Source organism: Copadichromis virginalis, linkage group LG5 (assembly GCF_057382275.1).
Source record: "Copadichromis virginalis isolate Kocher_CV1m ecotype Utaka linkage group LG5, C_Virginalis_male_GT1.1, whole genome shotgun sequence".
Taxonomy (NCBI): Eukaryota; Metazoa; Chordata; class Actinopteri; order Cichliformes; family Cichlidae; genus Copadichromis; species Copadichromis virginalis.
Window position 1 is genome coordinate 24,261,758 of NC_140622.1, and position 15,751 is coordinate 24,277,508.

Below are 15,751 nucleotides of genomic sequence, written 5' to 3' on the forward strand. Positions count from 1 at the left end.
TGTAGGCTTCAGTTTGCTGGAGCTATTCGTGTTACATAAGGCTCTCTCACACACTCACACTCACACACACACACACACACACACACACACACACACACACACACACACACACACACACAAAATCTCCCTCACTCTTCTACCTCTACCCCCCTTTCCATTTTGCGGGAAAGATTTCACACAGGCCCACATACTCGCCATCAGTGTGGCATGGCAGCCATCCAGAGAGGGGCTCCAGTGTCACTCCCTTTCAAAGAGCTCTTTGCTTGCTGTCCTTTTGATGGCTGCTACCCAGCAGCAGTGGAGCAGAAGTGCAGAAAATCCAGCTTTCATAAAAATTTGTCCTTGATTTTCCACACTTAGTTTATGAGGGGGGAAAAAAGCTTTGTGAAAACTTAGCATTGCTCTGGTGCTACACTCTGTCTTTTTTTAAAGACCATATATTCAGTAGTGGCAGAGCTGCTATGGAACAGGTTGGGCAGCTTTTTCTGCTGGCACACATGATTTTTAGCCGCAGGAGCACCTGCGGTCCTTACTGTGTGTAGCACTACCTACGCTACTTCCTGTCAAAGCAGGTATGTCAGGAAAAGCTAAAGTAAAAGCATCACTGAAATATTCTTGTTTAAATAGAGTCAGATGAGGAGGAAAGAAAAATAATGGAGGAATCTGGCTCAAAGAGACTATAGTATAGCATCGCCAAAACAGAACTCAGTGGCCCATATTTATAAGTGCTCATGATTTAAATGTGAACTTTCTCCTTCAGGTATCAATAAATTCTTTATTAAAGTAAAGCTGGTGTCCTCTGGCAGTTAAGATGTTTAAAATGGGGGGATTTACATACAAGTAAATCTAACTACAGTTATTAATCTTTCTGTCTGTAGTAAGGTGAAAAAAAAGGACTAATCCTGGGCTGCTAATAGCTGGAGACAAGCTGTGCTAAGCCTGGCTTAACTTGTAGGGAGGAGAGGGAAAACTGTTTCTTTGCAAAGTGTGAAAACACTTTTAGACCTGGTCTTTGGTTGGTGACGCTCTCGTGGTTTGATCAGTCTGCTCTGTTCTGATTCTGTCTATCAGGATTTGATGTCCCTCTCGGGGAGGGGTGGAGGGGGTTACTTGAACATGCGGTTCAGACTTCTCCTGAAAGTTACTCAAAATACTGTTGCAGTGACTTTTAGAAAAAGTGACCCCCGAGTGCTCATTCAGACATGAAGCTGACGCTTTTAGCCGTGTCAAAATCTCCGAAATGGTGACGTTGCCAGGTTTGGTACCAAACAGAGACGTGCTGTTGCACAAGCTGATTGCACAAAGGCTACTAGGTGGAAGGCTAAACTGTTGGTGGTCAAGCAATAGTTAGAGCAAAAAACATCAGCCACAACACACAAGCTGCATGTTTTTGCGTCTCTGTTTGACACACATTAAACACAGTTTTAAAGCGGAGCCTTTTTTCCCCAAGTGACCGAGCCAGTCTGTTTCTCCAGTTGCAGATGCTAAGCTATCTGTGTTTACAGTGGAGTAACACAGTATTGTTGGACTTGGCACCACACAAAAAACAACAATAATAGTGCATTTCCCTAAATGTTAACTATTCCAACAACCGTAATTTAAACAAGAATGTTCTGACTGCGAGAAAATATATTTCATTGCATTCACACAGTAATAAACCTGCTGATGTTCACACCGGGATGATGTTGTCTTGGATACAACTCCAACACCTTTGTTAAGCTACAAGGCATCAGGAATGATTTATTTGTTTGCATCCATTTCTGTGAGAGATGTTTCCCCTTGGTGGATCATCTAAGAACACAATCTCTGGACATTTGTCAGAATCTAAAATAGGTCAGTCTCTGTTTTAATGAGGAAAATGTGCAGGAGGGTTACGCTTGCAGTAAATTGGTGTATGACATTGATTGTTTCACATAAACCAGCCAAATCTAAATGTATAGTGTAAGTAGCTAAGTTGTTATGTATACTATTGATGACATATTTTAAGTAGAAGTGGCAAAGCCATTGGTCCTCAGTGCTGAGCATTCACCCTTACTGTGGGGTGGGCTTCTGTATAATGTCTGTATGTATAGTCTCTCTTCTCTTTGACATAGAAAATCCTACTTAAAGGACAGGTGCAATAATTATTACACTGTTGGTGTAATAATTGCTGTTAATTTTTATTCATGTAAATTTGACCATTAATTTAAACATAGTTGATCATGCAACAGCGAAAATAAAATAAAAGCATAAAATGAAACAATAAAAAACATATTTATTGAATTTATATATGATTAAAAATAATAATAATAATAATAATAACCAACCAAATAAAATTTCATTGCAACTGCTCTTGTGTGACCTTGTTTTGAATGACCTTCATAGAGTTCAAGGCGATAATCAAAGAGACTCGGCTTCACTTAAAAACCATTTGAACGTGTTGGATTTCTGCTTCTTCCCTGAATTTCACGTTTCAGCGCTGAAAGCCGCGAAGCCGTGCTTTCAGAGGACGCTGTGTGTGTGTGTGTGTGTGTGTGTGTGTGTGTCAGAATTGCGTGTATTTGTGGTTGTGTGTGTAACATTCCAGAAAGTGTCAGAGGTATGCGAATTACGTCTGACAGAGGAAGAATGTGAAGACTTCTGCTGCCATGTGAAGGCCGCTGTTGTTTACTGACAGATTCATGCAGAAGAAGTTGCTCAGCTCTGTGTGTGTGTGTGTGTGTGTGTGTGTGTGTGTGTGTGTGTGTGTGTGTGTGTGTGTGTTTGTGTCTTTTATTGCGTCACTTCCGGAAAATGTGGGAGTTGCATCACATTTCTGACATAATTGTGTTTCGTGTAAGTTGCACTATAATTTTGGGGCATGTAATTCCTGGTACTCCATTTATCTCCATTTATATTTTAAACAGATTATTGGGGAAATAAATCTGCTTAGTGTACATGAAAAAGCAGGACTGTTGTGGAGGGCCACGCCAATGTCTTAAAAAGAGATCAAATTGATATCACGCAGAATCGAGTTTAGCTTAGCTTGGGAAAATTAATTACCCATCCTGTGTTAATGTCTTGCTGAATGAATGCGTTCATAGACATAAGTAGGCTACTCGCTGTTGTCAGGTACACAGATGACTGAAGTGATGAGAAGCATAAACATTCACATTGTTGGCAGTTTTTCCAGCTTTTCTTAGTTTTAAATTCCTCATATTTGTTTTGGACCATAGCTTGTTGTTCTTGTGAGAAACTCTAAATGTGTCCATGATTACGATTGGTCAACAATCAGTGGTGGTTGTGCAGCTAGGCTTTGCAATATGGTCAAATGGCAATGCACGCTAGCAAGTGGACTTCAGCAAGAGACATTTTAAAATATCTTTGCTCACTTACTGTTCTGGAAACACAAACATAACTGATGTGTTAATTTTGTCTCTTTTTGCCTTTGCTGATTTTTTTCTTTTCCTGTTTTTTGTCTCTTTCTCATCAGATTTGGGACATGAGCGACGATGAGAGCATCTGAACAACTGGCGGAGCAAGCACTCAGAAGGACTAAACACATCCATCCATACTTTCTTTTTTCTAAAGTAAATCCTGTATTTACAAAGACAAGGTTGTTTACGTAATGAGCACCAAGCACATGAGCAAATAAATAAATAAATGCTTTAAAAAGGCTTTAAAAAGCTTTAAAATTCCTAATAGTCCTCATTTGGATTCAAGATGGCCCAGATCTTCAGAGCTGGGAAGTAATCTAATAAGCAATTAAGAAAAAGACAACAAAACAATAACTGAAAGCCTGAACAAGTTTTGATTTTTTTTTTTGCTTTTGATATGTAAAACTGTTGAACTTACTAAAGAATGTACCTGTTCCTGTCACCTGCTGTTGTCTAAACACACTTTAAGTCCCTGAACAAAAACACAACAAAACCTGCAAAAAATATTGGAACTAAAGAGTCTAAAAACACCAAGAAACCTCTCTGAAGTGCCACAGTTTCAATCCCCTCCCAAGGTCTCTGCATCAACACATTTAATGATTTTACTGGAGAGATCTTTGGCAAGGCAGTTACAACATCTGTTCACTTATTCAGTTTGAGAAAGAGCTTCGGATAAGTTTTGAAAATAAAATACAGTTCTGCAGATTCATCCATTTTTGGGGTCTTTTGATTAGAGGCTGTGACACGTACAGTAGAAGTGATGCTTAAACCAGCTTTGTTGCTATGAAGCTTTCACTCAGAGAGGACTTGCATACAGATGTTACTGAGATATAATTAGAACTGTGGAAACTGTTGCTCTTGGTTTGTTGGTGTTGATGCATGTACATGTTTGTGTAACTATGTTTTTTGTGTTTATTTCTTCCTCTGCATTGTCCTGGAAGTCTCATCTGCAGTGATGTATTCAGTGTATTCACATGTACATTTTAACAAATGCTTGGATATTTATGAAAGTGATTGAGACTGACTCGAGTTTCAATCATGAGAAAGGATCTGGTTTGTTTTCTGATTAATCTCGCAGCTGTTTTTCTCTTCTGTATTAAAAAAAACTGGAATAAAATCCATTATTTCTCTATTAACATCTGTGAGGTTTATGTCGCTATGCAACAATGTCCTTTTTATTTTAGCTCAGTCTTTCCAAAAAGCTGTTTGCCGCTCTCGTAACCATTTCACAAGCACAAACACACCAAACAATTACAAGACAGAAACCCACACAGTCAGACTGTGGTTTAAAAGCACTTTATTGTTCATCAAGGCTACTTTAACGTACAAAAAAGGTGGCCTGCCAAAACCTTTTAAGTAGGAGACACAGAGCCACAAATCTTGATAGAAATTTTATTACAGTTCAGAGTATTACTACCATTAAGTACATGCTACTTCCACTTCAAAAAAAGACCTGGAAAATGTGGTGCAGTCCGAGTAAAGACCGACTCCTCTTTGATTTATTTGTTCGATTTTCATGTTAACTTGATTAATAATGCAAAACGACTTCAACAGATGGAAACTGTGGTGACATATTTAGGAGTGACATCCCCAGAACTAATTTGCTTCTTAGATCATCTACGCCTCGCTGACTGGCACCAAAGCAGATGATCCGCAGCGCAAATCTACAGTTCCATCAGTTCCAACAGCAAATTCAACAAATGCTGACTGATAGTTTTACTTCACTCATTTCCCATCTATAGATGAAAAAAGTCATGAAAAAAAAATGCTATTGCTTACGTGCTGTTTGAAATTGTACCTGCCTGCTAGCCCGTGACTAATGGGGACTTTGCTTATATTTTTAAAATGAACTCTTTTGGAAATGGCAAGCAAGACAGAATGGGCTAGAGGCAAAATCTTCCAACAACACAAAACATGCAAATTGCTCAAAAGGCCCGCAAAACAAACTTTGTTTTGGCTTACTGGTAAGTCTTGTTCAAATGTCTCTGAAGTCACATGATCGAACACCATGGGGACCAATGGAAGTAGCGATTGTCACCGACACACCTGTGGCTTACTGTGGTTTCACACGTTTTCTGTGCTCCTGCACTTGAACCTTTACTCTAACAAGACAAACTCTATAAACAAAAAAGATCAACTTTTTCACAAAAAAAAGAAAATGCAATGATTACAATATAAGGACAGGGAAAAAACAATTAAATAGCTACATATCATTAACAAATTCATTGTTCCTCAAAAAATACCTACGATTTTTTTTCTCTGTACATTCGTTACGCACAGCGTAATGATGGTCTTATAGTTTACCTATTATAAAAAAGTATTTTTTTATTAAGTGATTTTCCTACAGTGCGTAGGGAGTGTGTGCCAAAGCATAAAGAGAGCCTACCTACAGGGTGGTAGTGAAATGATAACGATAAAGAATAACAGAAAAACAAAATCCTCTGGACACCGAGTCCATTTCCCTCGTGTTCCGATGTTACTGACTGCATACAGGCTGACTGAATCTGAGAGGTGGGGGGAGAGGCAACACTAAATGGCAGGTGAACATGTCCTGACTCACAGGTTGCGCTTACAAAAGCTCAGCTTCTGAAAGCTCAGCCTCCCGCCCCAACACTCTGCCTGCGAAAAACCACCAACCCAATCCACTCGAAACTGGTCACAGAAAGCACAAGTACATGACAGAACTCCAGTTAAATGTGAATCTCGGGTAACATTGTAGAACTTCCATCATCTAGTTCTAGGGTCTGATAGCTGAGACTGGAATGTGTAGACGCTTTCGAACACGGTACAGAACTCTAATGTACGTACTTGCCATTCTTGACACAAATTACACAAAGCCAACGAATCAAAACCTCACCACCTATCTGCCTTAGCTCAGAGACTTTAAGTCAATCTGTAGTTTTAATGCAGGGTGAGTAATGTTTTCACTGACTGCTAGTAAGACCCCAAGTTCTCTAAATCAGACCACTAAATGTCCTCAAAAATTAAAATTCAATTCTTCCTTTACTCTCTTTATCTTTTATTCTTCACTATGGCCAATTTATTTCTTAAAAAAGGCAAATGGGGCACCTTTTAATTCGGGCAAAGACACGAGAGATGTTGTTGGGAGGGGATGGGGACAAGTAGCCCTCACTACTTATTAGCTCCGCCTGTTGATATAAAGATAGCGAATGCATTGAGGCCTGTACAAAGTTGCCTACAGCAGGAATGTATGCCACCTTGGCGCAGGTTGCTTTGCAGAGTAAAATTCATTTCCTTAGACTGCAGCACTCTAGTTTGAGTTCAGAAAAGAAAGAGAGAAATATGTATTTATATATATATTAATAAAAACGGTCTAGACACCAAGTCGGAACACAAAAAGTCAGCTGATGGAGGTTGAGCGAGGTGAAACGTCACACCATAAATTCAGATAACTAATTATCAGCCAAGTGTTTTGTTCTCTAGCGTCTCTCTGCTAGGTCTGCCAATGCTATTTCCGTAATGTCGTCTTTTTAGTGCCGTAACTTTAAGACACTTTTATGCGTCAACAAGATGTTTGAGAGCCATCGCGAACCAACTCTTCTTGTAAACAAACCCTGCTTCCCAAAAGCATCCAATGCCTGCCAAGGTGACTTTAAGATGGCAGCTGAACAGGCTAGATGCTCAGATCCTTTTGGAGAAAACAAGACCCCGCTGACTTTTTGCTGTTTGTGTGGTGTCTCAGCTCAGTCAAGCTGACGTTTGTAGCATCCTGTACCACTGATGGATCAACATCTTAAGAAAACCTTAATGAGCTTTGGATCCCAAACCCAACTAAACCCCAAGACGATCGTCACTCTGCTGCGGGGATGAGCTGATCGCCTGCTGGGTTGAGATGATTTTAGGAAACATTGCTCTCATCATTTAACAGAGCCTGTCCGGAGGCTGTCCCACTATAGATGTTTGTTACCATACTGCTAGTAATGGAAAACAACAAAACAAAAAAATACAAAATTGTAATAATAACAATAACAATATGGAGTACAACTGACCCAGCAGTGAGTGTATAGTGTCTATGTCTGTTACTGACAACGAAAGAAGTAACAACTAACGTCTGAATGAAAAGGCTAATAAAAGTTATGTTTGAAATGCTAAAAACACTAATAGATACCAGCTATTAAAAAACAAACAAAAAAAACAAAACAACATGCATTAATTTACCCTTAAAACCTTGTAGAAATCTACCAAACCACAGTGTGTAGGAGAGGGAGGGAAGGACAGCAGGGTGTATGCCAAATATAATTACTACACCCACGATCAAAGAGACCAAACCCCCCCCCCCCCCCAAAAAAAACAACAAAAACAAAGGTGTGTTTGAAGAGATCTGAAAAATCTTCTCTCCCCCGGTCGAGAAACCAGACTTTTTTTCTTTCAACCACAAAGTGACGTGCAGCGTCATCTATCCCCTCATCACTGTCAGCAGTTAAGCCCGTGAAACACATCAAAGCACGTCGTTCGGCAAAGCCCAGCCTTCAACACACTCGGTCAGTGTTTTCAACCCTAATCTCCTCTCATTACGGTTGTGATGGCCATGAACATCACAGGAGCTGACGGTTTTTTCATTTTTAACCTGACTGTGCTCTTAAACTGAAAGCCAACAGTTTTTATTGTTCGATACAAATCAGCGCTGCTTAAATAAGAATCTGGATGTGCGTAGAGCCGATACCAGAGGACCAGGATCAAACCAAGGGGTCTTTTGCTTTTTAGGTATCTGTATAAACCACATACAAACATTCATATTTACACATCTTATGGCCACATTAGACCAAATCTACAAGCTGCAATTCTAGTGTTTAATTCAACCTACTTATAACCTTGTTCTCACAATATGATGTAGCGGTTTGGTGACTAATGGTGGATGGTAAATTTTTAAGTCCCTCCAATAACTTTTCTCTTTATTTATATTAATACTTGCAGCTCTCAATATAACCACTCCTTAGTGAAGTGCTGGTGTCTGTTTTTCACCTATGTGTGTGTTTTCAGCTAACAGCTTCACTACTGAAGTTTCAAAAGTCAAAAGCTTGCTGTGAGTCATGCGTCTACTGCCCAACGCCATAAAGGCGTGTTTACATTTTCCTAAATGCTTTCAATAAATAATGGATAATGACCTTGTTCACGCTTTTCTACCAGCGCTGGGGTGGAAATGTGCACGGGTAGATTTCAGAGAGGAGTTAATGGGATGCAAAAATGGCTATTCCAACAAAAGTTGGAATAATATGCCATCGTGTCAAAGTCAGCCTCGTCCGTCCCAGTGTGTTCAGTGCCAGATCGCAAAATGACATGCCACCCTTTACTCTCTACGGCAGTAGTGCAAATCAGACCGAGTCGATCACTAAAGTATACACATACAGTAACAAAACCACGAGAACACATACACAGAAGAGAGAGAGGAAAAGTGAGGGGGGGGGGGGGAGGCAGGTGAGAGGATGAAAGGAGATAAAAACAGAGGGAGGTGATTGCAAGATGGCTTTTTGTTGTTTTGTTTCCGAGGTGGGCATGGATAAACATCAGCGTCTGAGGTTTCTTTGGTAGAACAGTCAGGTGGTTTATGTTCATTTTCTCCAAAGTGTTTCTCGCTCATCTTTCCTTTGAAACGTCGGGCATCGCATAACGCAGAAGCAAGTACACAAAACTACCGTTAAAGAAAAATAACAACAAAGAAGAAAAGAAAAAAATTAATAATTAAAACACCTCCTTTTCCGTTCTCTCCGTATTTACATATAACTACAGACACTTGCTCAGCTCCAAGCTTGACATGCAGGATGATGTATGACTGGAAGGAGCAAGCTCATGCTCCACCTAAGCTCCAGGCTAAACCCTCATCACTCATTACTGATTGTCTGGCATTAGCATACCAGAGGACAGATGGGAAAAATGACTGTGTTGTTATTGCTCGATTGATCCTCTATGAGTGCACAGTGAGAGAGCGGGCTTGAGGGTTTTAGATATTTTTAGCAGACCAGCAGACAAGCATTCCCTCTGGGATGCTGGTGACAGACCAAAGTGATGGGGGCATGGATGTTAGAGCCAGGATAAGGATCGGGAAAACTGGGGTCTATCCACCCCCTTCAGGAGACGACAGAAGGGGAGTGGTTGTGATTGACCATGCGACTGTCAGGGGAGGAGTTTGGGCTGCTGCCAGATGACGAGGGACTCCCTTTGTTTTTGATCTGCAGCCAGGTTTCGCCGAGCGCCTTGGCAAAGTGGTCATCCACTGAGCCCGTGATGGACACCGAGTTGGTGGCGGTGGGCTCGGGCTCCTTGTAGTTTTTCCCAAGGCTGCGACGGAAATGTTCCTCAATCACAGGGTCGCACACTGTGTTGGCTTATGCAAGAAGAAGAGAAAAAAAAAAAAGGGTTTTAGTTACAATTTTAGTTAAAAAAAACAACAAAAAAAACTAAAATACAAAGAAATGGTCAGCAGGCAATTTGTTTTAATGTGCATGCGAGTTTACTTTTTTATTGCAGGTTTTCTTTTTAAATCAACATTTTAAACTTCACTGTTAACCTCAATGAGATCATAGAGATTTCACTGGGATCATAAAAACCCACAGAAAACATGAAGGAAAAAGAAAACAAATGTTTTATTGGCCAAGGCCTCGAGTGACTCTGTGGGTACAGAGATAACAGATAAGATTGTAATTAAGTATGTTTAAACGCTATCATAACAACGGTTTCGTTATAAAAACAGAAGAACCCTAGCATTACTACAATACATTTACATCTGAACGTGGAGAGTATGAGCTGTTTTCTCTCTGGGGTGCGCATTGCTGTTGCAAATGCATTTGCAAACGTGTACTCACTGTTGCTTCTCCTGTAGTTATTGGTGAAGTTGGAGCAGCCGTTGTGGGAGACTGTACAGTGAGACAGGTTGCAGTTGCGGTTGTTTGCTGGGGCGCATGTGATCACTGAGGGACGATTCTGAAACACAAAGAGTCTGTGTTAAATGTCGAATTCAGTCTTATGATTGCCGATCAGCAATTTGCTAAAGCGTGTTAAAAGAAGCAGAGTAAATGCAAAATGAACAGAACAGCAACTTTTCAGAAAAGATGGAGAAAATGAAAAGACGTTTTAAGTTTGAGGCAGCAGGAATGATCCAGTGACCACCAGGATTTTAAAACATGGTTTGCAAACAAGCCAAATAGGAAATGTGTACTTTCCACCAACCAAGGAGGCAGGTTAATGAAAGCATATTAGTCACATCATGTGGGGGACCTACCAGAGTTGAGGTTTCACTCGACAATTTAAGAAAAATGTGGTGCGCATTAGAGCCAAAGACAGGACGGGTATGTTACCTGCTGGCGTTCCACAGTGCTGACTGTGTGCAGCACTGTAGCCATAGCTGCTGTGTTGCTGCGTGCTGACTCCACCATGCTGTTTTTGGTAAGTGCCAGTGGCTGGTCCATGGTAGCTAAGCTGGCCAGGTGGAGGTGATGGGGGTGGCTGTACATGTGGTTGCTCGGCACTCCCAGAGCACCCGGCACCACCACACGTTCGATGGGGCTCCTGCTGCGGTCCTTGGAGCCAGGAGAGCTGCGATAATCTCCATTAGGTTTCCTGAGGAACAGCCAAGTAGCCAAAAAACAAACGCAAGTTATTCATCCCGCACACTGGATAGTGTTATTTAATTCATGTGTATTCTGAGTCTGCTAGCACTAAATTGACTCTGAAGCCAGTATCATAATTAAAATGATAAGAGAAGACATTTGGAGCTTAAACATAACGATCCAAGGTTATCAAAAACACAATATTTGGTGTTTGGGATGAGATGAAAAGTAAACATGACGTGCAAAGAGTGTTGACAAACGATGTAAGGAATGGGCAAAGAAAAAAAAGCCAAGAAGTAAAGAGACAGAAAGATCACAAGGAGTTCAGCTAAGACAGGGAGAATGTGACGTGGGGGGAAAAAAATAAAGATTATAAAAGGACAATTGTAAATGGTGCTCTGTGTCAGCAGGAACGGCAAAAGCTATTAATACTGGTCTAACAAATACACACTCTCATGGACACACAGCCTTAGCTCTCAGATTGCTGGTGGGGTTTGATAAGACCATATGGTGCCAACACAGGCTCACACACTGTCCTCAGATGGAGGAAGGAACACTCTCCTAACTTTATCCAACATGGATAGACTCCAAACTTATCTCGACACAGGAGGGACAAATGGGCACAAAGTTCAAAGCTCTTGAGAGGTTTCCCCAGCAAAGCAAATCAACTTCATCTCTTCGGCAAGCTGCACTTACTGCAGTCATAATTTAAAAAAAGAAAAGAAAACTACTAACGGAGCATAGATGCAGGCTGATGTCACTCAACATTCAATTAAAGTCACTAAACATCCTTTCTTTGAGTTTTATTCCCTGTCCACACTTACAACAATGAAGTGATTAATGGAGGTAAAAGGAGGTTAGCCATGCACCTTCCATATGAAAGGGAATTATTTAGCAGCACTGTTATCACCAAGCAGTGAGCTCATATTTTAATCACTGCAAAACAGATAAGGATAAGGGATTAAAGTAACAACAGTTTAAGAAAACAGGCTTTCTTCCAGCTCTGACAATAATGATTGTGATATGTCTGATGTAAACAAGTGTCTGCGACTAAAGACCATTGAGTTGTAGTTTAACAAGTTAGTAATTGTTTTGGTCCCTACATCAGATTTGCTCTGTGGTTTTTTTTTTTTTGTGTTTGTGGGTGTGTGTCCGTGTGTGCGGTTCACTCCCCTCTTACAAACTGAGGCCCAGCTACAGGGAGCAAGATTTACTGTACTCGCCTCTGTCTCTCCTTTTCTCCCCAACTCCATAATCCATTCACAGATAGAGACATCGACTTGCTCATTCCTACACAGAATACGCTACACACAAACCATGCAGGCTTGATTAAATTTGCAAGAAATAATACTGAACTCAAGCGAACATCGATTAATATATATAACTTCCTCATTCTCCACCGAATACTATGCAGGGGCATTTCCTAACCCACACAAGTTAAAAGGCTGCAGGAGCCCTTTAAGTTGCAAAACAAGCTCAAGAAAGCAGTTGTAGATCCATGTGACTAAGCAACCTGACTGTTGGGTCAAGCATCTGGAGTCCATGGCACAGTCCTCCACAAATAAACAATCTACACAGAATACATAAAGGGGGAGAGGAAGAGCCGAGAAGAGGTGGGGAAGGGTGAGTTGCATGTGAATGGTCGGGACCTCGACTTTAAGAAAGAGTGAGGTCAGTAGTTTCCTTCGTTTGTGCCGAGAGCTTACATTCACGGAGACCCGCTCTCTTTTTTTTCCTCCCCTTTTTCTCACAATCAGCAGCAAACTTCCTGAGGGTTAAAGAAGGAAAGGACTTGGCAGCGCTTGCATAAACCCTGGCCGACAGCTCACCAACAAGCTTTTTTTGTTCTTTCACAGTGGCATCAATTCTCCATTTCATCTTCATTTTTTTTTTAAACAGTACAAAGAAAAACATACATTCTGGAGCTGATCCCTTTAAATCAGGTCATAATTAAAACTAAAGCCTATTCAACTGAATAAATTGTTTAAATTATTACTACATGAAACATCCACTTTTAATCAGACAATATAAAGAAAGGTCCCCCTGCATAATTTCTCTATTATTTTCAAATATAAACAATCTCTTGATTAGCTAAGAGCCAAGCAGATAACAAAGCTCTCTCATCCCTTCCCAGCAGCTGGGTCTTGAGTTGGGTTGTGGAAGTTGTTCCAAACTTTAATCACTGCCAAAGAGCAGGCATGCCCACATCCTCATTCAAGAGGGCCCATTGCAGGAGCCAGTGAATGGGATCAACAAATCTGACCAATGAATGGAATAGCTGTCGAATCCACCGCCGCCCCCGCCTTCCCCTCGCCTGATTGCCCACCAAACCCTGGACCACATTTCATGCCAGAGATCAGGCTTTCAAAACCCACTCTGTGCCTTTGTCTCTCTTACTCACCTCTTAATTATCATTAAGGTCACAGCTGGGGAAGGAGGGAGAGGACGGACAGGGTAGATGGCAAGGGCTACATATGAAACATGGCCACTGAGCGGTAAAAAGGGCTAGAGCTAAAGAGAGCAGGCTGCCAGGACAAGAGGGATAGATGGGAGCTAAAAGTGGGAGAGAGAGAGGGGGGGGCAGCCTTTGATTACTAAATAACACAGAGACTTGGCCCCTACAGTGGGCACTGGGAGACAAACAGCATTTTTTTAAAAAGAAGGGGGTGAGGTTGGAAACAGAGAGTAAAGGAAGCCCAAATCCAATAACGTATAAATAAACATGAAGGAAAGCAGTTTACAAACAACAAGTGAGCTCTTACCACCAGCAGTGTGATGACAGGATTCCTCTTAATTGGCAGAAAATGTTTGCTAAAGTGACGTTTCCTAGATAAACTGGCCAAACTACAAAAACCAAACTAAAGCTTTTTAAACGTAGAGCTCAGTCAGAATATGTGAGAATATTCAGTCATATCTTTTTCTAACGTCTCTGATCCCTTTTTTCAGTTGATTTACTTTGTAAATAGGAATGATGTAAAGGACATCAAAATGATCTGTTTGAGAAATGAAATACAGAGAAAATATCTATCTGGCTGTATTTTACTGCAGGCTAGGTTATATGCAGCCTGGTATTAGTGGTAGTCACTGTGGTGGGCACCTACTGAAAGATCCCTTAATTTAAAACCCAGAGAGTCCAACCCTCAATACATAAATGATATATTCATATATCTTTAACAATGTTACACTACTCAGATCTATCATTAAGCATAGCCTTTTAAGTAACCACTCACATGACATCCGGCCCGCAAGTCAACCTCAAGTTAAAGATCATACTGCGATCATGTGTTTGAATGATCTGGGGGGTGGGTGGGGGGGGGTGGACAAGTAATTAGTTCATGCTGGCTAGAAAAGCAAGTTTGTTTGAGCTAACATGCCCTAATAATCACGACAGTAAACTACATAAAACAAATAGAAACATATGAACCAAGAACTTTAAAAATATGGGTTCTTTTTCAAAGTGTGCCAGGGTTAATCCTGTATGAGACTGCCAGTTTGGTGAATTTGCTATATTTGACTATGAGGCAGCGAGACAGAAGCTATAAAAGCTCGAGGCTTTTTCTCACAATTGTGTTCCAAGGTCTTTAGAGAAAACCTCCCTACAAATCTTTGGTTGGGCAGAGGTTCATATCCAACTCTTTAATAAATGCATTTTTAAAAAAAAGCAAGACGAGAGAGGGGGGGAGAGATACACACAGGAAACATCTGGGAAGAATCAGGGTGTAGAGGGAAGACAACAAAAAGAAAAAAAAGAAGTGGAAGAGGATGAAGGGCTAACCACAGGTTATAACCAGAACCAAGCTCTACAAGTTCTACACAAAACCACAAAAAAGAGATATACATACACATACACACTCACAGACTGTGAGCCACAGAGCTTATTCAGACTATGTATATATAGTATACAAACATCTCAACACCGTTTACTCTGCTGTTTGAAGTCTTTAGTAGCTGGTGTGAGCGGAAGTTAGCAAAAATATCTGCATCCTTTAGGATCAAAGCCCAGAGGAAATGCCCTTTAATCAAATATCTGCTGAAACAAATGATATATAACACTTCAATTCTAAACCAAAGACTAGCTTGTTCACTGCTCTCTACACGCTGGTGCTGGAGCCTTCAGATTGTCAATCATGCAGAAATACTGATAGAAACAGCACATTTTTGACAGTTAACTGACTGCAGAGACAGAGAACTGAAGAAAATCCTTTGTTATCAAAGCTGGGACAGATCGGATATGGGAACAACCACAACAAGAAGGCAAAGAAAACAACATGTGAACACACACAGACACATAGACACACACAGCTAAAAACAAAAACCCACATCTCCCCTCCTTTCCTCACATGCTCGCTACATAAATAGTTTCATGTAAAACAAGAGGGTAACAATGACTTCACCAGCCACACACACACACACACACACACACACACACACACACACACACACACACACACACACACACACACACACACACACACACACACACACACACACACACACACACACACACACACACACAGCCTCTTTCCACTCTTATTTTCTCCCCATATAGCCTCTAGAGAAACTTCCATGAGAACAACTTACTGATGAAGTTCCCAGTAGAAAGCAGCTGTGGTTTCTGTAAGCTACAGTATTCTGTGCAGCAATGTGATTTACTTGGATTTTGCATTTAGTGCCTATAGATACAGCCGTACATTTGGAGTAAACTGTAATACTGTATACTGTTTCAGCATAATGTAGCATGAATGCAACTGCAGATCTTCAGGCTTTCATTTCAGATTTTCATCGGTGGTT

At 40.8% G+C, this 15,751-nt stretch overlaps 2 protein-coding genes across 3 annotated transcripts in view; one reads left to right on the forward strand and one right to left on the reverse strand.

The window, feature by feature from the left end:
- The window catches only part of atg7 (ATG7 autophagy related 7 homolog (S. cerevisiae)), a 58,592-nt gene extending 54,061 nt beyond the window's left edge, over positions 1 to 4,531 (forward strand). Inside the window, exon 19 of the mRNA XM_085456900.1 lies at positions 3,452 to 4,531. Within this exon, the coding sequence (XP_085313026.1) occupies positions 3,452 to 3,484 (33 nt within the window). The 3' untranslated portion in view covers positions 3,485 to 4,531. The remainder of the gene's footprint in view (positions 1 to 3,451) is intronic.
- A 144-nt stretch (positions 4,532 to 4,675) lies between these two features.
- Positions 4,676 to 15,751, reverse strand: part of vgll4b (vestigial-like family member 4b) — a 40,981-nt gene continuing 29,905 nt past the window's right edge. For both annotated transcript variants that reach the window (XM_085456902.1, XM_085456901.1), the window contains 3 exons: positions 10,709 to 10,970; positions 10,217 to 10,334; positions 4,676 to 9,738 (listed from right to left, as the gene is read on the reverse strand). In XM_085456902.1, the coding sequence (XP_085313028.1) occupies positions 9,482 to 9,738; positions 10,217 to 10,334; positions 10,709 to 10,970 (637 nt within the window). In that variant the 3' untranslated portion in view covers positions 4,676 to 9,481. The remainder of the gene's footprint in view (positions 9,739 to 10,216; positions 10,335 to 10,708; positions 10,971 to 15,751) is intronic.